Source organism: Triturus cristatus, chromosome 2_2, assembly GCF_964204655.1.
Source record: "Triturus cristatus chromosome 2_2, aTriCri1.1, whole genome shotgun sequence".
In the NCBI taxonomy this organism is placed as follows: domain Eukaryota; kingdom Metazoa; phylum Chordata; class Amphibia; order Caudata; family Salamandridae; genus Triturus; species Triturus cristatus.
The window spans coordinates 628,905,527-628,926,097 of record NC_140582.1 but is presented as its reverse complement, the minus strand read 5'-3'; the positions used below and the strand labels follow the sequence as shown (position 1 = coordinate 628,926,097).

General features: G+C 45.8%; 1 protein-coding gene across 5 annotated transcripts in view; it reads right to left on the bottom strand.

The window, feature by feature from the left end:
* CLCN3 (Cl-/H+ antiporter 3) overlaps positions 1-20,571 on the bottom strand; it is an 846,805-nt gene that overhangs the window by 111,101 nt on the left and 715,133 nt on the right. For all 5 annotated transcript variants that reach the window (XM_085641816.1, XM_085641819.1, XM_085641817.1 and 2 more), the window contains one exon: positions 10,425-10,970. In XM_085641816.1, coding sequence (XP_085497942.1) covers positions 10,425-10,970 — 546 coding nt within the window. The remainder of the gene's footprint in view (positions 1-10,424; positions 10,971-20,571) is intronic.

Genomic DNA, 20,571 nt, shown 5'->3' with positions numbered 1-20,571 from the left:
CCCAGGACCCAACTGCTTGATTGATATATATTACTGTATCCTTACTGTGGTCTCCTTTACTGCTCTGTTGAGCTATATTTTTCTGTGACTGCTTGTAAATCCCACTTGACTTTTGTCATGCACTTTTTGAAACTTATTTTCAAAACATGTAAAGCACTCTGATACCATTGGGTCTAGCCAGCACTATATAAAAAGACCCGGAAGATCGCCTTCAGCCTCTGAAAATTAAACTGATAGTCTGGTGTCTCGATTTCTTGTTTGCATGCGGACCCAGCCCTTCACTGCAGCGTGGTAGTAAAATGTTTTTGCTGGGTCCACTCCCCTGTACAGTTCTGTGTGGTACACTACAGCACTCAGATGTGAATGTGTCCAAGCTCTGGATTTGCCCTGTTAAGAGGCCCACTGTATAAACCCCTCTACCTTGTCTCTGGTGCAAGTTCATGCATCCTCCCCCTGTCGCACTCCTGAACCGTTCCAAGGACTTACAATAAGTGGCCGCGGGCCCTGTCAACGAGTACCGTTAAGTCAGTTCCACTGCATCCCATATGTCTGCTGGTAGTGCCGTCATCCTCTCGTCGGCCCATGGTGCCAGTTTGTGGCACCTCTCCCACTGAAAGCGAGAGAGAGAGTCAGCCATTGCGTTGTCACATCCTGACACATGCCTAGCTTTAATTGCTATGTTGCTCTCCAGCTGGCATCCCACTAGGCACTCGAGCAGCCCTGTGCCACCCCTAGATGTATTGCTTGGACCATCGTGTGGTTGTTTGACCATAGTGTCACTTGTCTATTTACCAGACGATCTCTCCACAGTGTAAATACCAGCAGTATTGGGAATAACTCAGGCAGTCCATATTTTACGTCAGGCCTGCCTCATGCCAGCTCTTGGGCCGCTTGGCGGCGCACCATGCCGCTTCCAAAATGGCACTGAAACCCTTGCTACCTGTCTCATCTATATACAGGCTCAGCTGCTTTGCCATCACCCCCGGTTCCTACCATACCAGGGTCCCACTGAACCCCCGCGGTCAGGCTGACCTTGTGATGCTGTTGTGTAATGCTCTTTGCCAGCCAAGCCAGCCACCTCGCAAACGTGCCCCTTGCTGGGATAACCCTGGCAGCAAAGATGAGCTTCCCTAGAATAGTTGTATTTCTTGGAGTGTTGCCTTATTTCTGTCTATTAGCCCATCTCTATCTTGCCTTAGGTCTGCTATTTCTTTTGTCGGGTAGCCTGCTTACCCCCCTTGAGGCGAGCTCGATTCCCAGAAATGTCAGACGTGTGTTAGGGCCTTTCGTCTTCTCCTGCGCTAGCAGGACCCGGAGCTGCTCTGTCAATACTTTGAATTGCTCAACCATTAGACTGCATTGCTCACCTCATAGTGATAGGGCGTTGGAGTCGGCCCGAGCTTGGGGTATATTGGTGGAACTCTTAAAAGTTACTGACACTGATGGGGACGGGGCCTCTGAGGCAGAGGTGGGGCAGGTCCTGCCCTCACCTGCATCTGATTAGAGAAGAGCGGAGGGACTAGGAAACGGCACACTTGGGTGGTCGGTGGTCCTGTGTTGGGAAGGTCGGAGATGTAGAGTTAAAGACTTGAGTGTCTTGCCATGTATCCTGTCAAGTAGTCGTGCCGGGGGGGGGGGGGGGGCGGGTTGGGGGGAGGGTTGTAGCATGGGGTAGTTGTTTGACTTTTGTTTGGTTGCTCCAATTGCACGGTGGAACCCCCTGAATGGAGACTCCGCGCTCTGCGAGTATATGGTAAGCCTACATGCGGACGCTGGGCCTCTAAGGGAACCCCTGCAAGGTTGCTGGGGGGGCACCGACTTACCCCATATACTGTGGACTTATAATTGGGAAGTTAATTCGATGGGAGTTGAATATTGGCATGCCCAGACAAGAGATAGTTGTTGATTGTACTGTTTTTTGAGTGATTTCAATGCAAATAAACATATTTACCAAAAAAAAAAAAAATAGACTGCATTGCTCAGTGTCTGGTGTGCCCACAAAAAGTAAGTCATCCAGATAATTAGTTTCCCTCCTATGGCCACCTTTCGCCTAGTGCCCATTCCAAGAATGTGCTAAACGCTCCGAAGTACACACATGATATTGCACAGCCCATGGGCAGATATTTATCATTGCAAAAGGCTCAATGTAATTGGCAACCCATGAGATAGTGACTATCTGGATGTAATGGGAGGTCGTGGAAGGCGGACTCTATATCTGCTTTTGCCATCAGGAATCCATTACCCATTGCCCTTAACAGGTCAATTGCCTCGTCCAGCGTGGCGTACGATACTGAGAATCTCTCCTAGTCTAATCCATTATTTACTGATCCTCCCACCGGGTAGGACAGATGGTGGATGAACCAGAACTGGCCCAGCTCTTTTTTAGTGACTACCACTAGTGGGGATACTATAAAGTCTAGGGGTGGCTTTCTGAATGGGCCCCGCTGTAGCTTCTTGGCCATCTTTCTTCTAGCCACTTCAGCATTGTCCATGACTGATTTAAGGTTGTTGCAGAATCTCTCTTTCACCTGCACCACGTAAAGTATGCAGAAGACATTCCTGAAACCATTCGCTGTGTACATGGTCTTTTTTACGTTAATGGTTGGGTACTTTATCAGAGATCAGCATTGAATTGGGGTGGGTGCTAGGCCTTGTACCCCCGTGTTCCCCTTCTTTAGCTCATCGTTCCTTTTTGAAGGGGACCTTTTTTTCCATCACTCCCCTGCCGCAAGCGTGCTTGAATTTGCAAGCCACGCCCAATTTCTACTCATCCTTTTCAAACTTCCAATACGTTGCAGGCTGTGACCCGGTCTACCTACTACCTTTACATTGCCTCCTTTTGAAGCCCTGATGGTACCACTCTGTCCTCCGCTTGCTCCCATATGAACGAAAGGACTGCTTGTGTCTATACCCCCCCTTGACCATTTGTCTAGTGAGCTCCGCTACGTCCTGATGGGCCCAATCTACGATGGGCAATGTCTGCATTTTTGCCCTTTAGCTCTCATCATACTTTGACCATGCATCCCCCTAGTGCTTTCACTGCGTGGGCATGCACCTTCTTCTCGTACAACCAACACACAAGGCAATGTGCGGAATGCATGCAATCAATTTTCAATTGACCTCTCTAGCCTGGGGTTACGCCGCTCTCGCCTGTCCTCATCTTTTGTGTCTTCCTGCACCTGGTCCAGTCCTGTCTGGCCTCCAGCAGTGAAAATATATCTATGAACTCCTATTCGCCATATTCGCTCCTTCACAGCCAATGAAATCAAGCTTGCCAGCCCAGTCTTGCGTGCTATTATAAGTGGGTCCCCTGGCGAAAGCCAAATATATTCACAGGCTGGCTTGCCATTTGCCCCGCCCATTGCGGTGCTGCCTCCCCATGCTACTGGTGGGTCTGCTTCCCGAGCGCAACCCTGGCTCTTGGATGTCCTGCTTTGCTCCTTCCTGCTGCTTGGCCCCTTGCTGGTCAACAGGCTTGTGGTGGCTGAGCCTGCCCTGGTGTAGGCAACCTGGCACTTTTAGCCACGCTCGGGCATGCTGTGCCGCCCTGCCCGACATCCTGCGCCTGTCATGACCCGTAGTAATGCCCGGCTATGCACATGGAGGCTGGGAGATGTCCCCAAACCTCCTGCCCTGTTCCACGTCCACCACGTCCGGAGGGGAGGGGGGCAGGGGGTGCATGTATTTCACTCGTCCCGTGTGCTGCCCTGGTGACATGCTCACCGTGTTAACTGTCCCGACCTGCGTCCCATAGATGGTTAGCCCATGTCCTGTACCCTTGTGGCCTGTCTTCTGCTGTGCGTCCCCTTCCTGTCCCCACTCGCATACGCAGTATGCTCTGTGCTGGCTTGGCGTCCGCCCTACTACCTGTCCATGTGTTTCTCACCATCTGTTGCAGGGAATCCCCCATGCGCTCTCTGGTCTCTGTCAGGCACCGCCGTGGAGACTGCATGTGCTCTCAGGTCTCGGTCGGGCACCGCAGTAGAGGCTGCATGTACCTGCTGGGTGCTCCTTGGAGATGGGTCCCTCTCGTTGATGTGCCAATCCTCACGGTCCTCTGGTGACCTTGGATGTCTCCGCCTACGTAGGGCCGCGATGTGGCTGCACGCCCCCTTGCTGCTAAGTCTGTGCTGCTGCTTGCGCCTCTACGGTATCCGCTTCTCCCTGAGCTCCTACTGATGTTAGACTCCCTCCTGTGGCGTGCTGGTGTTCGCGCCTTTCTGTACCCCATAGGGGGGACTCTCCCCAGGCTGCTGCTGCTTCTGTCCCTCTTACCCCGCTGCTGCTTTGCTTTCTCTTGCCTTGGCCTGCCTTACAGGCCTAGGACCTGCTTTATCAGCCACTCGCTCCTGTGCATGTACGCCACCTTCCTCATCTGCTGCAATAGTTGCTCAATGTCTACGAACTCCTGGTTCTCTGTGGGCTCAGGTGCGGTTGGCGTTTTTCCTCACCGACTGACGGGGGCTGGTTTCATTGTCTTGGTTACCGCCTCCAATGCAGTGTCTCTGGCCCATTCCTTAACCTGGCAGGCTTTCTGAGGGTCTTTTCTCTGTTGTGTCCGGGGAGGGGGGGGGGGGGGGGGGGTGGAGGGGACGCTCTGTGATGCCCTTCCTGGTGGTAAAGAAGTGTTGTGGGGGCTGTTTCGGCGCTGTGTTGCTCTTATTGCCCGCCTGCTTGTGTGGGGTAGTCGCTTACTGCCTTTCCCATCTTATTACAGTCTCTGGTACAGCCTCACTGGTTGTCGTATCCGGTAATACACATTGTACACGTGTACCCCGGCAGCTGCACGGATGTCCTCTGCGCTCTACTCCTTGACGACTAGCGTAGATTAAAGTAATGCGGCACACTTGCTGACCGAACACACTTTCTGCAGCCAATAAAAACCAAATGAGAAAACTCCTAGATTCTAGCACTGGCATCTTACTGGTCGAGCCCCACAGGTAAATAAGATACAAACTCCTTGCATTGAGGCACGCTCGCAATTGCCTCCTGCCCCTTTAAGTTTCAGTTTCTTTGGGCTCTGCAGCATGCAAGTTCATCCTGCGCCCTTAAAAGAAGCGCAGAGCAGCCCTATCGTACTCATCAGTTCCCTATGTACTCTTCCAGCACCAGTGTCCCCAATATCTGCTGCTCATGCTGCCTTCAATTTGCACCTCGCCACCTTGCTCAACGGAGGTATGGGGAGTGTTCAGGCCCCGATCTCCCTCCTATGGGGTCTGCCTGCTCCGCTGCAATTCCCCGTGGGCCGTCGCTGATCACCTCGCTTCCTCACCTGTTCTGATGCTGCTTTTCCCAGTCAGTTAAGATACTCTTGGTGGTGGTGGAGGTGTGGTGTGAGGTATGGGGGGCGGGGTGGTGGTGAATCTTCCTCCGTCCTCCGTAGTGATACCAGCGACAATAAGCTCTCCTCAAGGCGACAATGATGTGGGCTGCCTTGCCCGGTCGCCCTTTGCTATGGTCAAGATCACGCCTCCTTTGCCTGGATTGGCAAAGCATAACTTGTTCTTGGTCACTCTGCTGACAACTCGTTTTATTGCGCTTTTCTGTTGCTGTGCCCCCTGGGCGCCCCCCAGGGCGGGAGGAGGGTATGGGGGGCAGGGAGAAGGGTGATGGAGATTATTAACTGTTGTCCCTCTAGGGTCAGCTGCGCCTCACGATCTGGCGGGACCAAGTTTCAGCGAAATTGCAAATACAAATAGCTAGTTAATATACACAAAATGCACCACTGTAAGCAAGATTCAAGGGCAGAGTACTGGATTACAATACTAAAAGACACTTTCATGTAAAACAAGCTTTCAAACAAATAATTTGAGAGTTTGGAATAATGAGTTTCAGGAAGTTCACTAATTTAAAAAATGATTTTAAAAAAGGATTACGTTTTCAGGTCAGTGGTTGGGTACAAGACCTGAAAGAATGCAATAACGGTTTGAGCCACTTACAGATTTAAGCCCTAAACCATTATAAATTAAACAGAAAATAACGCAAAATAAACAAACTGATATTAGTTTACGTTTTTTATGATGGTTGGGTTTACATTCACCTCTTAACAAATGAAAAGGAGTGGTCAGCACAACGTGGTAGAGAGGTTTCTGATAAAATACAACCTGAGCTACACAGATGTGGTGGCGACCACCTGTTTGTCCTTTTTCCGCAGTGAGCTTAATAAATCTCGAGAGAAGAGCGATGTGCTAATAGCCCTCTTTCCTGTACCTTAGGGATAATTAAAGCCTTTTATGTATCTCTACTCATTCTGGGCCCTGGTCTGTGTTTTAGGTGCACAAGAGCAGTTAGAGCAGGGGGGATAGTGAATAGAAGAAAGACTAAAAGCCATGAATGGCTGATATAGGAGCCTTGTGCTCTCACACGTGTCTTTTTTTTTTCTCCCTGTGGAAATTATAATATACTATCCCCGGTGGGTGGAATGTTCTAATGGCATTATTTATAACTTTTCTACCTTGGGTTAGACTGGTCATTAAGGTTCTTTTCCGCTATCTAAACTATTGTTTGCTGCTCAGGTCTAAAACTTGAGTATAGCTTAAGCTCCTCCATAGAGTTTATTATACTGGTGCAGCGTTGGCCAAGATGGGTATATTAAGCTCTGCACAGTGTCCCAGGGGTTGTGGCCAAGTGGGCACGTATTTACATCCGTGGTAGGAATGCCCAACTATACAGTTATATTGGAAGAAAATAACCTAAAAAATGTGGGAAGTTTGCAGGAAAAGTATGGAAGTCACCCCCCCGACTCTGCCTTCTTAACATATGGGATGCGACTGACTTGACGGCTAAAGAAAGGATCTGGGTTTCACTTGGAAATATAGTTGCAAAACGTAAAATAGCCAGAGCTTGTAGGGGAGACACGGCACCCAAACTTTGGACTGTGAAGCCGATAAGTACTGGTGTATGCAGACGGAAAGGGTGATCAATGAAGGGAGAGTTTGCCCTGGAAAATGGACCAAGATCTGGGGGGAATGGAACAAAGCGGGGGGAATGTTATGTGTACCGCTTATTGATCCCTCTGTACAGGAATGAATGACTGTGAATTACTGGTCACAATGTAAACTTGACGATATGTAATGTAATGGTAATGTTGGAATGTATTGACAAATTGATGGTGGTTAAGGTACGAATGCACTGTGTCACTATTATACGCTGTCATATTTTTGTTTTTCTTATTCAATAAAAAATAATTTAAAAAAAAACTTGAGTACAAGGACTAACAACTGGTCGAGCCCTCGGCAACTAGCTGTATATAATAATATAATTTATGAGATATACTAGCCTCCCTATAATCACTGGGGTATTATTTTCTTGTTATAGGGCATGCTGCTGTCAAATAAGAAAATGGTGCTACTAGTCACAACTTGTTACAAGCAACTGGTGACATCTCGGTAGTATGAGCATGCAAGGATTGGTAGGGATGTGCAAGTATCCCAATTATACGCTACAGCCTCTGAAAGGCAAGAGTCCTTCCACACTCTGACAGCCATCTGTTGCAGCCTCTGAGGCATGAGAGTCCGGCCACCCAAAGGCAGCCAGCAGGCATGGCCTTAAAAACAGGAGAGGTTGATGAATGCTGTGACACTAGCTTGGAGAGGCTTCTCAGACAGGACAGGATGCACATGACAGTTCATCTTCCAGATGCAACGCAAGACATCAAATGTGAGGCAAGACACAAGCTAGAATCTGTTGAAAGAATGGTAGGGCACCTGCATGGCTCAGTCTTTCAACCAGGAGAGGGCAAGCAATAATGCGCCCACAAATTACACAGCAAATTGCACCACCAACTTGTTACATTATAAAAATATGATAGCTCACCTTGGAGTTCAATGGCCTTATAAAAAGCAGCCAGCCCTTAGCCTCCTGTTTCTATAGGCCACATAAATAGTTGGGACTCGGAATATCCTTTCAATGTCCAGCCGGGTGTACATTTTCTCGTATATAGTAACAAGCACTAGCAAAACCAAATAGATCTCCACTATGTGAGAGTTATTGGTTTTGCCAATGTCTTTTAGCCGTGTTGCACAGCTGCATAGTTGCTCTGCAGTTTGGCTAAAAGTTAGTTGTGTGGTGTAAAGTAGAGAGGAGTAGAGTGGCAAAGAGTGGAATGGCAGAGTGGCATGGAGTAGACTGGAGTGGAGTGGAGTGGCATAGAGTTGTGTGGGGTGGCATAGAGGAAAATGGGGTGGCATAGAGGAGAATGGGGTGGAGTAATTGGAGTGGTGTTGAGGGGAGTGGCGTAGAGTGGAATGGAACAGTGTAGGGTACAGCGGCATAGGGTAGAGTAGTGTAGAGTACAAAGGAGTAGAATGGCACTGTGTGGGCTGAAGTACAGTGGATGTGCGTGGAGTGGAGTAGAGTGGTACAGAGTAGAGTGATAGAGTGGAATGAGATAGGGTAGAGTGGCATAGGGTGGTATAGATTAGAGTGGTGTAGAGTAGAGAGGCGTGGAGTGGAGTAGCATGGTTTGGCACAGAGTGGAAAGGGGTGGCGTACAGTAGAGTGGCTTAGAGTAGAGTGGTGTGGAGTGGCAACGAGTGGAGTGACACGGCGTAGAGTGGAGTATAGGGGGGAGTAGAGTAAAGTGCTGTTCAGTGGAGTGGGGCACAATGGTGTAGAGAGGTGTGGTGTAGAAAGTCAGAGTGGAGTGGCATAGATGGTGTATAGAGAAGGGGCATGGCGTAACGTGGAATGGAGGGTGTGGGGTAGGGTGGTGTGGTGTAGAGTGGAGTAAAGTGAAGGTGCGTGAAGTGGTGTAGAGCGGAGTGGTGAAGTGATGTAGGGTGATGTAGAGTCGCGTAGAGTTGAGTGGTTTGGCACAGAGTGGGTGGCAAGAGTGGATTGGAGTGGCGAGAGTGGATTGGAGTGGCGAGAGTGGAATGGAGTGGCGAGAGTGGAATGGAGTGGCGAGATTGGAATGGAGTGGCAGAGTGGAATGGAGTGGCAGAGTGGAATGGAGTGGCAGAGTGGAATGGAGTGGCAGAGTGGAATGGAGTGGCAGAGTGGAATGGAGTGGCAGAGTGGAATGGAGTGGCAGAGTGGAATGGAGTGGCGAGAGTGGAATGGAGTGGCGAGAGTGGAATGGAGTGGCAGAGTGGAATGGAGTGGCAGAGTGGAATGGAGTGGCAGAGTGGAATGGAGTGGCAGAGTGGAATGGAGTGGCAGAGTGGAATGGAGTGGCAGAGTGGAATGGAGTGGCAGAGTGGAATGGAGTGGCAGAGTGGAATGGAGTGGCAGAGTGGAATGGAGTGGCAGAGTGGAATGGAGTGGCAGAGTGGAATGGAGTGGCGAGAGTGGAATGGAGTGGCGAGAGTGGAATGGAGTGGCGAGAGTGGAATGGAGTGGCGAGAGTGGAATGGAGTGGCGAGAGTGGAATGGAGTGGCGAGAGTGGAATGGAGTGGCGAGAGTGGAATGGAGTGGCGAGAGTGGAATGGAGTGGCGAGAGTGGAATGGAGTGGCGAGAGTGGAATGGAGTGGCGAGAGTGGAATGGAGTGGCGAGAGTGGAATGGAGTGACGTAGAGTGGCATAGAGTGCCGTAGAGTAGAGTAGAGTGGTGTAGAGTGGCATGACGTTGAAAGGCGTGGCGTAGAGTGGAGTGGTGTGGAGTAGTACAGTTGTGGGTGCAAGTTACTATAAACCATCAATGGCAGATAGGGTGAAAGCAACATAAACATAAATAAAAAGCCATATGCCAGTGTTAAAAGAAGGAAAGCACACTCCACTTCTAGGAATAATACAGAAAGGTTTATAAAAAAATTAGTGTGTTGCAAAAAGACAAGAAAGAACAAAGAGCATGAAGAACACGTACCTCGTCCATGTCCCATGTCCGAGAGAGAATCTAACTCCTGAAAGCAAGGGAAGCCCACACGACCTAAGCAATGAAAACAACTAATGGTATGCTGTGGGTGGTTGTAAGCCCACGGAATAGTAAACAAAAAGTCTCGCAGCACAGCGCATGCGCTGTGTAGGCGTGACCTAAAAACTGCATAGAGAAAGTCCGGAAAATGTGTTTTACTGTATGTGCTCTCCTTTCTTATCTTTATTTAGACCTTCTGGAGAGAGGGTAAAAAAACACCCCATGCGCAAATCTGGAAATTGTCAAATTCATTAGGTGATTAGATCCAGTGCCAAGGCAAATCCTGCTAACCTGTTACGCTCAAGAACCATTACTGCTGAGTCTATAGTCAAACTCAAAAAATGTCATGCAGTGTTCCAATTAAGAGTGACAGTGTCTTAGTTGTTACAGTCCCAGATGGTTATCGGTTTGCGGTTTTTATTAACGTATATAAGCAATATTTCTAAATCACACTGGTATCTATGATTTACCTAAAGCATTACATTTCTGTACCACAACAAAATTTCACTGTGCACCAATGAGTCGAGGTAAATCATAAAATACAATCAATTTATTAGTAACAAGCTTACCTTGATACCAAACGTGAAGACTGTCATGATAATTTTAAAAACAAGGGCTAAGCACAGTTGCCAAATGGCTGAATAGACACCAGTGCCAGCTGGCCGATCAGGGATGTCATCTACTGACTTGGTTGAATTCATGTCATTTTTGTAGTCGCATAGTGATGACGATTCCAGAGGCCCGCAGTCTGTGAATAGTTCTTTGATGAGTTCACTGGTGTTGAGCCTGGTGTATGGGTTAGGGAATGCAATAACGGCAGTAATTGCTGCCACAAGAATAACCTCTAGGACAGGGTACTTTCCAAACTTGGTGGTTTTTCGTCGCCGACACCAGGCAATATTTGCACGGATGAAAAATGCTCCCCAAAGTCCACCAAATACTCCCAAGAGTATGAAGGGAAGCAGTTCAAAAAGGTACCATGGGGTATGATATTCCACATAGAAGAGGACCAGGCGGCTGTTGCCAAATGGATTGATGGATCTTAGAACAAATGCAGCAACCAATGCTGCAAAAAATGACCGCCACAAGGTCTTTAGAGGAAAGTAATAGCTGACCTACAAATAAATGAAATGTTAACAATTAGAAAGGTGTAGACTGCAGACATCTCGAAGATGAAGTCTAGGACCATAAAGACACTTACGCTTACAGTGATTAATAACTTGAAATAGAGCTATTAATATTTTCAATTAAACCAAATGTTATTCCTTCTCCTTCTGTGTTCATGACTCTTCTGTAGAGGATGGAGCATCCTTTTGACTTTCGTTACTTGTCAGTTTGACTAACGTAAATCATAAAACTTCAGCCTACAGCTTTTGTAATCGAATAAGCATATGGTTACTTTCAACTCCTATGAATTAGCACACATCACAGGCCACAAATTTCCACGATTCTACGACTCCCTCTCCTCCACTGGCTGCCACCTTTCATTGTATCAGTCAGAAATAACAGCTATATATGTGGGCCATTTTAGTACATTTCAGTTGCATATATTCACAAATATCACACTACATTATAGCCTATGTCTCCAATGTCCAATTTTCCTGATGACTGTTTTTTTGTTTACTGAGCCTATAAACATCAGTGCACTTACCTACATTCAGGAGTGAGATGTGTTCTTGGAAATGAATCTTGTTCCCACACATGAAACCTCCAGCCTTCCCACTGTTGCCTGTAAACTATGGCATGTGTAATTGCTCAACGAGAGAGATCCAACTTACTAGAGTGATAAAGTCAGCTTTTTAAAAATAAACAAAGCCACTGCCTTTGATCTTTACATGCCATCTCTTTTTTGTGTTTCAAGATCAAATGGTATGGTTGGGTGAACTGCAAACAGTTTATGACTTGTGCCCACCTTCAACAGAATGCATAAGTCAGCAAGGGTTTTCCAGCTGTGGCTGATCTCGGCAGTGAAAGGTGGTGCTGGCTCTCCATTACATCTCCCATGAACGGTTGATTATTATTATGATTTTGGCGTGTTACAATAGCTCAAACAAATACAGCTCCTGACCTAAACCAGAAACGCCCTAACTGGAAACTTGGTTGTGTGCTGGTACACAGCAACGTAACCCACCTACCTATCTGGCAGTTTCTTTGTTATTCTATGTTCAGAACCAAATAATTTTCAACAGCTCCCAAAAGCAACCTGGATTAGGTCTGAAAATTGATGACTAGAGACACTGCATGATGACATAATACAGGAACAGCTCTCAATTTCAGCACTTCACTGGACGGCTCTGCAAACTGCGTTTGTGATCATACTAGTGTGTCCATCTGATCCAGCACCATTACTTTTGTATTGGTTCATACAAGGTCTTTCGAATGAGACAGCTACAACATATGTTTGAGTGTTAGTTAGAAAACCAATAAGAAAATGTAACCACATTAGAAATGTGTAAATAAACATATATGAGCAGCTTTTCCAATATTTTACCATCTAATATGAGCAGTTTAAAATAATTAAAGAAATGTTAACTATAATAGCTGCACCTAGTCTATTAGTTCATATTTAGATCTGTGTGTGAACCTTGGTATCTAATTCTTCCACAAAGCTGACAAAATATCTGCATGAATGTCAATCTCCTCTCCTAGAAAGCAAAACATTTCCACTCCATGTACTATTTTTAATCAATTTAAGTGAGCAGAAGCTCGGGCTCTCCCCACTGTCACCTTCTGTTAAAGATATGTAAAAAACTAATGTTGTCACTCCATGATGTGGCACATACGGACAAACCATTAATCATCTGTGTCCCTTCTGGCTTGAGATCGTTAGTGGGTATGTCAACTTTGAATAGGCCCTCACTGGATCCCTTACCGCTAACATTGTATGGGGATATTTCCTGCACTGCCATATTACTGAACCATACTGAAAATGAACAGCTGCAGTGGTTTGCTAAAAGACCCCTTTCTAGGAACAGCATGAAGAACTAGGACCTGATTTAGATCTTGGTGGACAGGTTACACCGTCACAATGGTGATGGATAACCCATTTGCCGAAATATAAATCCCATAGGATATAATGCGATTTAAATTGTGGAGGATGGGATATCAGTCACAAATGTGATGGAGTAACTCAACCGCCAAGATCTAAATCGGGCCCCAAGGTACTTACCTTCAGTAACAGTCTTTCTGATAGAGACTATTTAGTTGCAGATTCCTCACCTTTTCAATATTACCCAGGCGTTAGACTAGATCCAGAAACGTTTTTATCGTTAGTCTGTGTGCCGGAACGTGGTGCCATGCAGCTCCGCACTTGTGCCATTCCACTCCTGAAGTGACGTGATGAGCTTATAAAGGCGCCACTCCAGCGGGCTGATGTCAGTTGCTTTCGAGACTACCCATGCCTCCAGACATGGAGCAGCGTTTTGGAATTACTATAGCCCGACTCCCAGTGCATTTTGTTTGGGGTCAAGAACATGTTTTCTTGTTTATTTTGTCGCTGGGACAACTAGGCCCAACCCCCTGCAACACAAACCCTTTGGCAGCCAGTTTACAGTTCCACATTATGGATCAGGGAAGGACATTGTCTGCAGGTAAGGTTGTTTCCATGTTAGTGCTGTTCGAAAATGTTGTTAAGCTCAGACTGCACTGCTGACAGTTGTCCCAGTATATACATGTGGACACACATTTGCCAAGTTTAACAATATGAGGCTACGTATAATGCTCCCAGAATGCTCTCTGAATAGGTGCAAATAATTGCAGAAGCTTGAAAGCAAGATTGATGAATCTTTGCTTTCAAATTAAATGGCGCTGGTTCCCTGGGCGAAGCTGTGTTGAATGCTCGCCAGGTGAGACAATCTTTTCAAATCTAAGCTCCACATTGCTTTTAATTCATTTTTAACTGTGTGATATTATTTTTACCTGCTTGCTCTCATGTGCACATGGATTTGGCACAGGGGAATTGAAGGAGGGAGGGGATCGAACCGCCGAACTGCCATTCCACCGGTTAGCGGTCTAGTGGTTAAACGCTGGGCTATTTAGCCCACATGCTGACACAGACGCGCAGCGCTGGTTCCATGGGTGAAGCTGTGTTGAATGCTCGCCAGGTGAGACCATCTTTTCAAATCTAAGCTCCACATTGCTTTTAATTCATTTTTAACTGTGTGATATTATTTTTACCTGCTTGCTCTCATTTGCACATGGATTTGGCACAGGGGAATTGAAGGAGGGAGGGGATCGAACTGCCGAACCGACATTCCACCGGTTAGCGGTCTAGTGGTTAAACCCTGGGCTATTTAGCCCGCATGCTGATGCGCCGCTGGCGCGCCTAAGACCAGCATGTCTGCCCCCCGGCCGGGTACAGGGCCAGTCCCCCTGGCCATTTTTCCCCGATTATCATGAGGTACACTAATGAGGAGCTGCACAGACTGAACCATGGTAAGGGTAGGCCATGCTGTTCCTCTATGCCCCTAAATACAGTCAACAATGGCATGGAGAGCACTCTTTGCGTTAGCTGCCGACAACAACTTCCTTGTATCCTTAATTTACCAGCATTTGGTCCAAGCATTATGTTAGGTAAAAAGATCAATGCCACTGATGTAGGGCCCTTAAAATGTATTCTACTCAATGGCAGATCTTTAAGCATAGCACGGAATGTGCTTTATTGTTGGAGGAACTTGATGTAAAGCTGGTCCTCATTACTGAATCATGGACAGACAATGCTTCTGGACCTGATCTAGTGAAGGCAACTCCCCCTGGGTTTCACTGTTTTACATTGGACAGACCACATAAAAAAGGGGGAGGGCTTGCAGTCATTTATCATGACTCAGTGGAACCCAATTTTCTCTCTGCCTTCAACATGGTATGTGAGGCTTTAGCTTTTAATAGTCATTCTGTAAATCATAGAACCTTCAAAGGTATACTACTATATCGCCCACCGGGACTTAAAAGTGAGGTTTTGGATACAGTAGATACCCTACTTGAAGAAGGACTATGCCTAGAGTCCTATACGGTATTGGGTGATTTGAATTCCTATCTAGAAAGCCTTTCTGATCCGGATACCAATCGGCTAGAGCAAATTATGGGGGCAGGAGGCCTTAAACTGTAGGTGAAGGCCCCAACTCATGAAAAAGGACATACCCTGGATGGTATATACTCTAATAACTGCGACCTAGCTTGCACCTCAGTTCTCCCGATCTCATGGTCTGACCACAGTGCCATTCAGTTTGAATTGAACAGCCACGAGGTCCATTTAGCCAGTACTAAACCGGCCCAGGTAACCAGAGCCTGGGGAAAACTGGGCATTAAAAAATTTGAACATTCCCTGAGGAGTTTGATGTGCCCTCTTCCGCTGGGAGTGGAAGATGCCACGGTTGCTTATAATCAATAGCTAGTTAAAACTTGTAACCAACTAGCTCCTTAAAAAAAGTGGACTCCGAAACGAGCTTTACCTTCAGCTCCTTGGTATTCTGACGAGCTTAGAGCCAAAAACGTGGCTTGTAAGCAATTAGAGAGGGCATGGCGTAAAAAGTATGCTGATGCGGATAAGGAAAGATACAAACTTAGCATCACTACTTATAAGCTATCGCTATTAGAAGCAAAAAAAAAAGTTATTTTCAACACAAATAGCACTAGCCAAATCTAATTCAAAGGAACTTTTCAAAACTATTAGAAAACTGTCTACCCCGAATGCTCCTAAGAGCCAGGGCAACCCAGAATTCTGCAACAAAATTGCTGATTTCTTTAAACAAAGCTGAAATAATTTTTTCTTCTTTTACTAAAGCTAATACAATGGCACAGATGAGCTCTAATACAAAGGGACGGGACAGTCGTGGCTCTCCACTGATATATGACCAATTCTCACCCCTGGAGTTATCTGAGACGAATAAGGTCCTGAACTCAATCCGATCAGGAGCCCCTAATGATCCTTGCCCTGTCCGGGTTATTAAATAACTTCCAGAAGTGATTGGAATGGCATTGACCCCCCTTGCTGAATGCCGTCTTTGCATCTGGCATATTTCCAAAATCTGGAAGAAAGTCTCTGTTCTTCCATTGCTGAAGAAGCAGACACTGGACCCCAAAGATCCCAACAACTACAAGCCGATCTTACGGCTTCCTTTCCCTGCCAAAATCTTGGAAAAGGCAATGAACATCCAACTCAGTGCATTTCTTCATCTCAACAACTCTCTGGACCCATCGCAATATGGGTTCAGAGCATACCATAGCACTGAGCTGGTTCTGTTGAAATCCACTGAGGAAATCAGAGAGGCCGCAGACAGGGGAGGCAATGCCGTATTGATTCTACTGGACCTGTCTGCGGCCTTTGACACGGTCCATCATAAAGTATTGATGGACTGTTTGTCTGAGATCGGTGTTGAAGGTTTAGCATGGAAACTCCAACAAACCTTCCTATCTGATAGATCGCAAACCGTGGATTTGGATGGTAATACGTCCAAACCTTTTTCACTCCCTTGTGGGGTGCCACAGGGCTCTTCACTCAGCCCAACGCTTTTTAATATATTTGTGGCACCTCTGGCAGGAGTTATTAGGTCCTTTGGCTTCCAGCTCACATCCAACGCTGACGACACGCAAATAGTGTTGTCATTAACTGAGGGAGGTGAAAAAGAAACAGGGGAACGTTTCCATGACTGTATGAGCACCTTCTTTCGCTGGATGTCTTCCAATTGTTTAAAACTTAACTCCAGCAAGACCGAGGTCATAAAGTTTGGGAATAATCCTCGGGTGTGGACACCGTAGTGGTGGCCGGAGGACCTTGGTTCTTGCCCCATACCCACAAGGAAAGCGAAAAACCTTGGGGTATTGGTGGACAATAAACTTACCATGGGTGATCAAGTAAGCATGGTGATTTCAGCCTCCTTTATGGTTCTTAGAATCATAAGAAAAATTAAGATCTTTTTGACCGAAAGCAATCTCAAGACAGTGGTGACAGCCCTTATAATGTCGCGTTTGGATTACTGCAATGGCCTATATTTTAAATGTCCAAAAACAACATATGAATAGGCTTCAACTAGTCCAAAACGCAGTGGCCAGGTTGCTGTCTAGAACGCCGAAATTTGTTTCCGTGAAAGAAGAGCTTAAGAAATTGCACTGGCTCCCTGTAAAACAAAGAACTCGTTTCAAGGCATTATGTACCGTTTTTAAGGCCATCAATGGAACTGGTCCAGAGTTTCTTAGGCGTAAATTCCAATGGTATGTCCCCGGTAGAATGCTATGGTCTATGGGTGCCAAACAAGTGCAAGTCCCCACTTTTAAAAAGTTATTTGGGGAGGTAGGAGTTTTATTCTCTGTGCCTCTAGAGCTTGGAACGAGCTTCCGTGTCATCTTAGGAATGCCCCGGATCTCCTCTCCTTTCGGAAGGGCTTGAAGACATGGCTCTTCAGTAGAATACACTCAATCTCCCCGGTAACCAGTACTTAGCGCCAGGACACCCTAGGGTAACCGCGCGCTCTACAAGTGCAAATAACATAACTAATTAAATAATCACCAAATAAATAAAACATTTTGCTAAACTACTGTGACATTTTAGGTACCATTTCTTTGAAGGATCATCTACTAAAATGTGTTGATGCATGCTAGTACTCCCAAACAATATTCATAATGGAAAATCAGTGCAACCAGTTCCAACAAGATGATGGGTAACCTGAAAATAAAAAATCATTGGCACAGTCGAAAGGTCCGATATTGGCGGTCAGCCTTTTGGTATTGTCAATGCGTGTTTTGTTTTGATATGGTTCTTGTAAAACTTTATTTTTGTGGTAACTGCCATGCCCTCACCATTATAACAAACATTGTCAAAAAGAAATAATATTTTTGGGTCTTAAATTTTTTTTTTTTAAATCACACATTGCCACAGTAGTCTCTGGCACTGAACAAAACAACTTTGTTGCCGATATGCTGTTGTGAAAGAGCAGAATGTCATTACAGCTTTCACGCATTCACAATAATTCACAGAAGAAGGTCAGGGAAATTTTGAACTGCATTTTAGCGCGCATAAAAATGTATGTGTAGATTTCCCTCATGTGAAAATCTGTTGAGCATTTACAAGTTCACTTTCCCTCCAACCACTTTTTTCCCCTAAACATGAATTTTATTTCTGCCCTAGTCAGGAGTAAATTTCCAACCTTTCTCATTGTGGAAAAGGATTAGAAAAGAGCTGGAGAAAAACACCTACAGCAATTAAGTTAGTAGGTTTGCACAGTCTTCAAAGCACATTCCAACCCTGGAACTCTTGTTTAACGCGACGTCTAGCCCCAGTATGTAGCTCTGTGGAAAAGTGGCAAAATGCGTGAATTACTAGAATTCAAATCCTACTATTAGTATGAGCACTGGCATATTTAGAGAGACTATTATCAGAGCTCTTTATAATGAGATTGCTGCCATAATTATTCACTGTGCTACTTGGCATTAAAGGGACAAGTGGATTTTTTCATAGGACAAGTAAATTTATGAAGCGACCTATCCCATGGAAAAGTAGATATTTTATTAGTTTCCACACCCCTGATGAAGCCCCAAAAGCAAATTGGTATACCAGTGTGCTGATTCCTAGACTTCGGAGCCTATGAAGATGTAGAGTCAAAACAAAGACCGGGGTGGATGGGAGGAACGGTGAGGAATCTGAGGCTACATCGCACGGAGCATCACGGAGGCATACAGAGGCGAGGAGCGACCCGTTTACATTGACTATCACAAGGCATCCTTCCCTCTGGTGCGAGATCATGAAGCCAGATTATTTTTCACAACAGGGTACCAACTCGGTAATTTCAAGTTATAGAGGTCATTATACCTTTATACACCTTCTCCAGACCTGCACATTTTTGGCAGTTTTTGGCTTTTGAAAAATAGGCGTACAATTTACATATGAAAATGTTACTTTTTGAGTGCAGTAGGGATCACACTAGGTCCTGATGAGTAAAGCAGTGGGGACTGCTTACGAAACATGTTGACCCAGTAGGGAGTATTAAATTAAGATACACCCACTATACTTCCCCCATTTTAATATTCTCAGCCAGGGAAAACGAATACAATTGTTTTTTCCACTAGCCAGAGAATTTTTAATTTTTATAATTATTCACTACCCCTACCACTCGCACCCTCACATTACACATAGCCTATTCCTTCAATAACAACAGTGCTCCCACGTATTTCGCTGGTCGTAGCACACCCCGCCCTGTAGAGGGACGGGAAGACCCCATGATGAAGCATGACACTATGGGATTCATAGTGTGTGAGGGGTATTTTAAAAACACTTAGTGCCTTTCCATGACAATTCATGGAGCACTTTTCTTTACTTATTATCACTAAGAAAACCATAAAATATTAAATAAATTTCACTTTCGTAGGGTAGAATCATATTGTTTAGGAAAAGTCTTACAGAGGCTTCACCAGGAAGAGCGTTATCAAAGGTAAGTTACTTGTTCTTCTGACAGAGACTTTTAGCTACAAATTAATCGCCTTCTGAATACATACCAGAGCAGTGAATAAGGTAAATGGGCTGTGAATGGACTCAAACTAGAAAGTTCTGCAGGACTGAGCACGCAAAGTAGTGTTCTTGGCGGACTACACTGTCCAGACAATAGTGCTTTGTGAAATGTATGGAGGGACTCCCACATAGCTGCCTGGCAGATGTTTAAGACAGAAACTTTGCATGCCAATGTAGTGGTAGCAGCTTTGGCACTGGTGGAATGGGCATGTAATCCTTTCGAAGGCTGCTTCTTCACATGTGCATACAGATCTTAATGCAGATCACAATCCAGCATAAGATGGTATGCTTCTGCACAGCCTTGCCTTTTTTTCAATCCAGCAAACCCCACAATGAGCTGATCGTCCACCCGTTGGTCTTTGGTGCGTTGAATGTAGAAGCTGAGTGCTCTCCTAGGATCAAAACGATGGAGCCTCTACTCCTTCTTAGAGGGGCAAGGTAGAACACAGAACGCCGGCAGAGTTATGGTTTGGCTGACGAGGAACAGCGTCATAACATTTGGAAGAAAGGGTGCCCTAGTACGTAGAATCAGCTTGTTGGGTATAAAGATGATGTACAGAGGATGAACACACAAAATCAGAAGCTCACTCACAAGCTGTGCAGATGATATGGCAACTAGGAATACAGTTTTGATGGTGAGGAGTCATAAAAGACAACTGTGGAGCGGCTCAAATGGAGTACACATCACATGCAGAAGTCAAGATTGAGGTCCCACTGGGGCATCACAAACACAGATGGGAACATATGTCGCAGCCTTTTTTTAAAAATGCATCACTTAAACAAAGAGGGCTGATCAAGTCACAGCAAGAAGGCCGAAAGATAACCTTTTTTGGATCACAAACCCTTTAACTTCGGCCAGACGCAACAAAGAAATCTTTTACATCACAAGCCCTACATTACATGAGCTATAGGGTCAAATGGCTTGTACACGAGTAAAGGCAAATCCATATTCAGGTCCTGTTCATGCGCAGAAACCTTTATAGGAGGGTGAAGATGGAGAATACCATTGAAATTGTGACTCGCAATGTGTTGACATGTGTATGTAAGCACACAAAAATGGATGACAGGTATTAGAAATCAATCTTCCTCCCAGAATGGTAAGGGAACATGAATGTCGAAAACTACTTAGAGGTGCCTTTAGAGGATTCAAGGACTCCTCCAATGCCCAGTGACAATATCTGAACAATCTGGTATAATACCAGCTCTCTGGTTCAGCAATC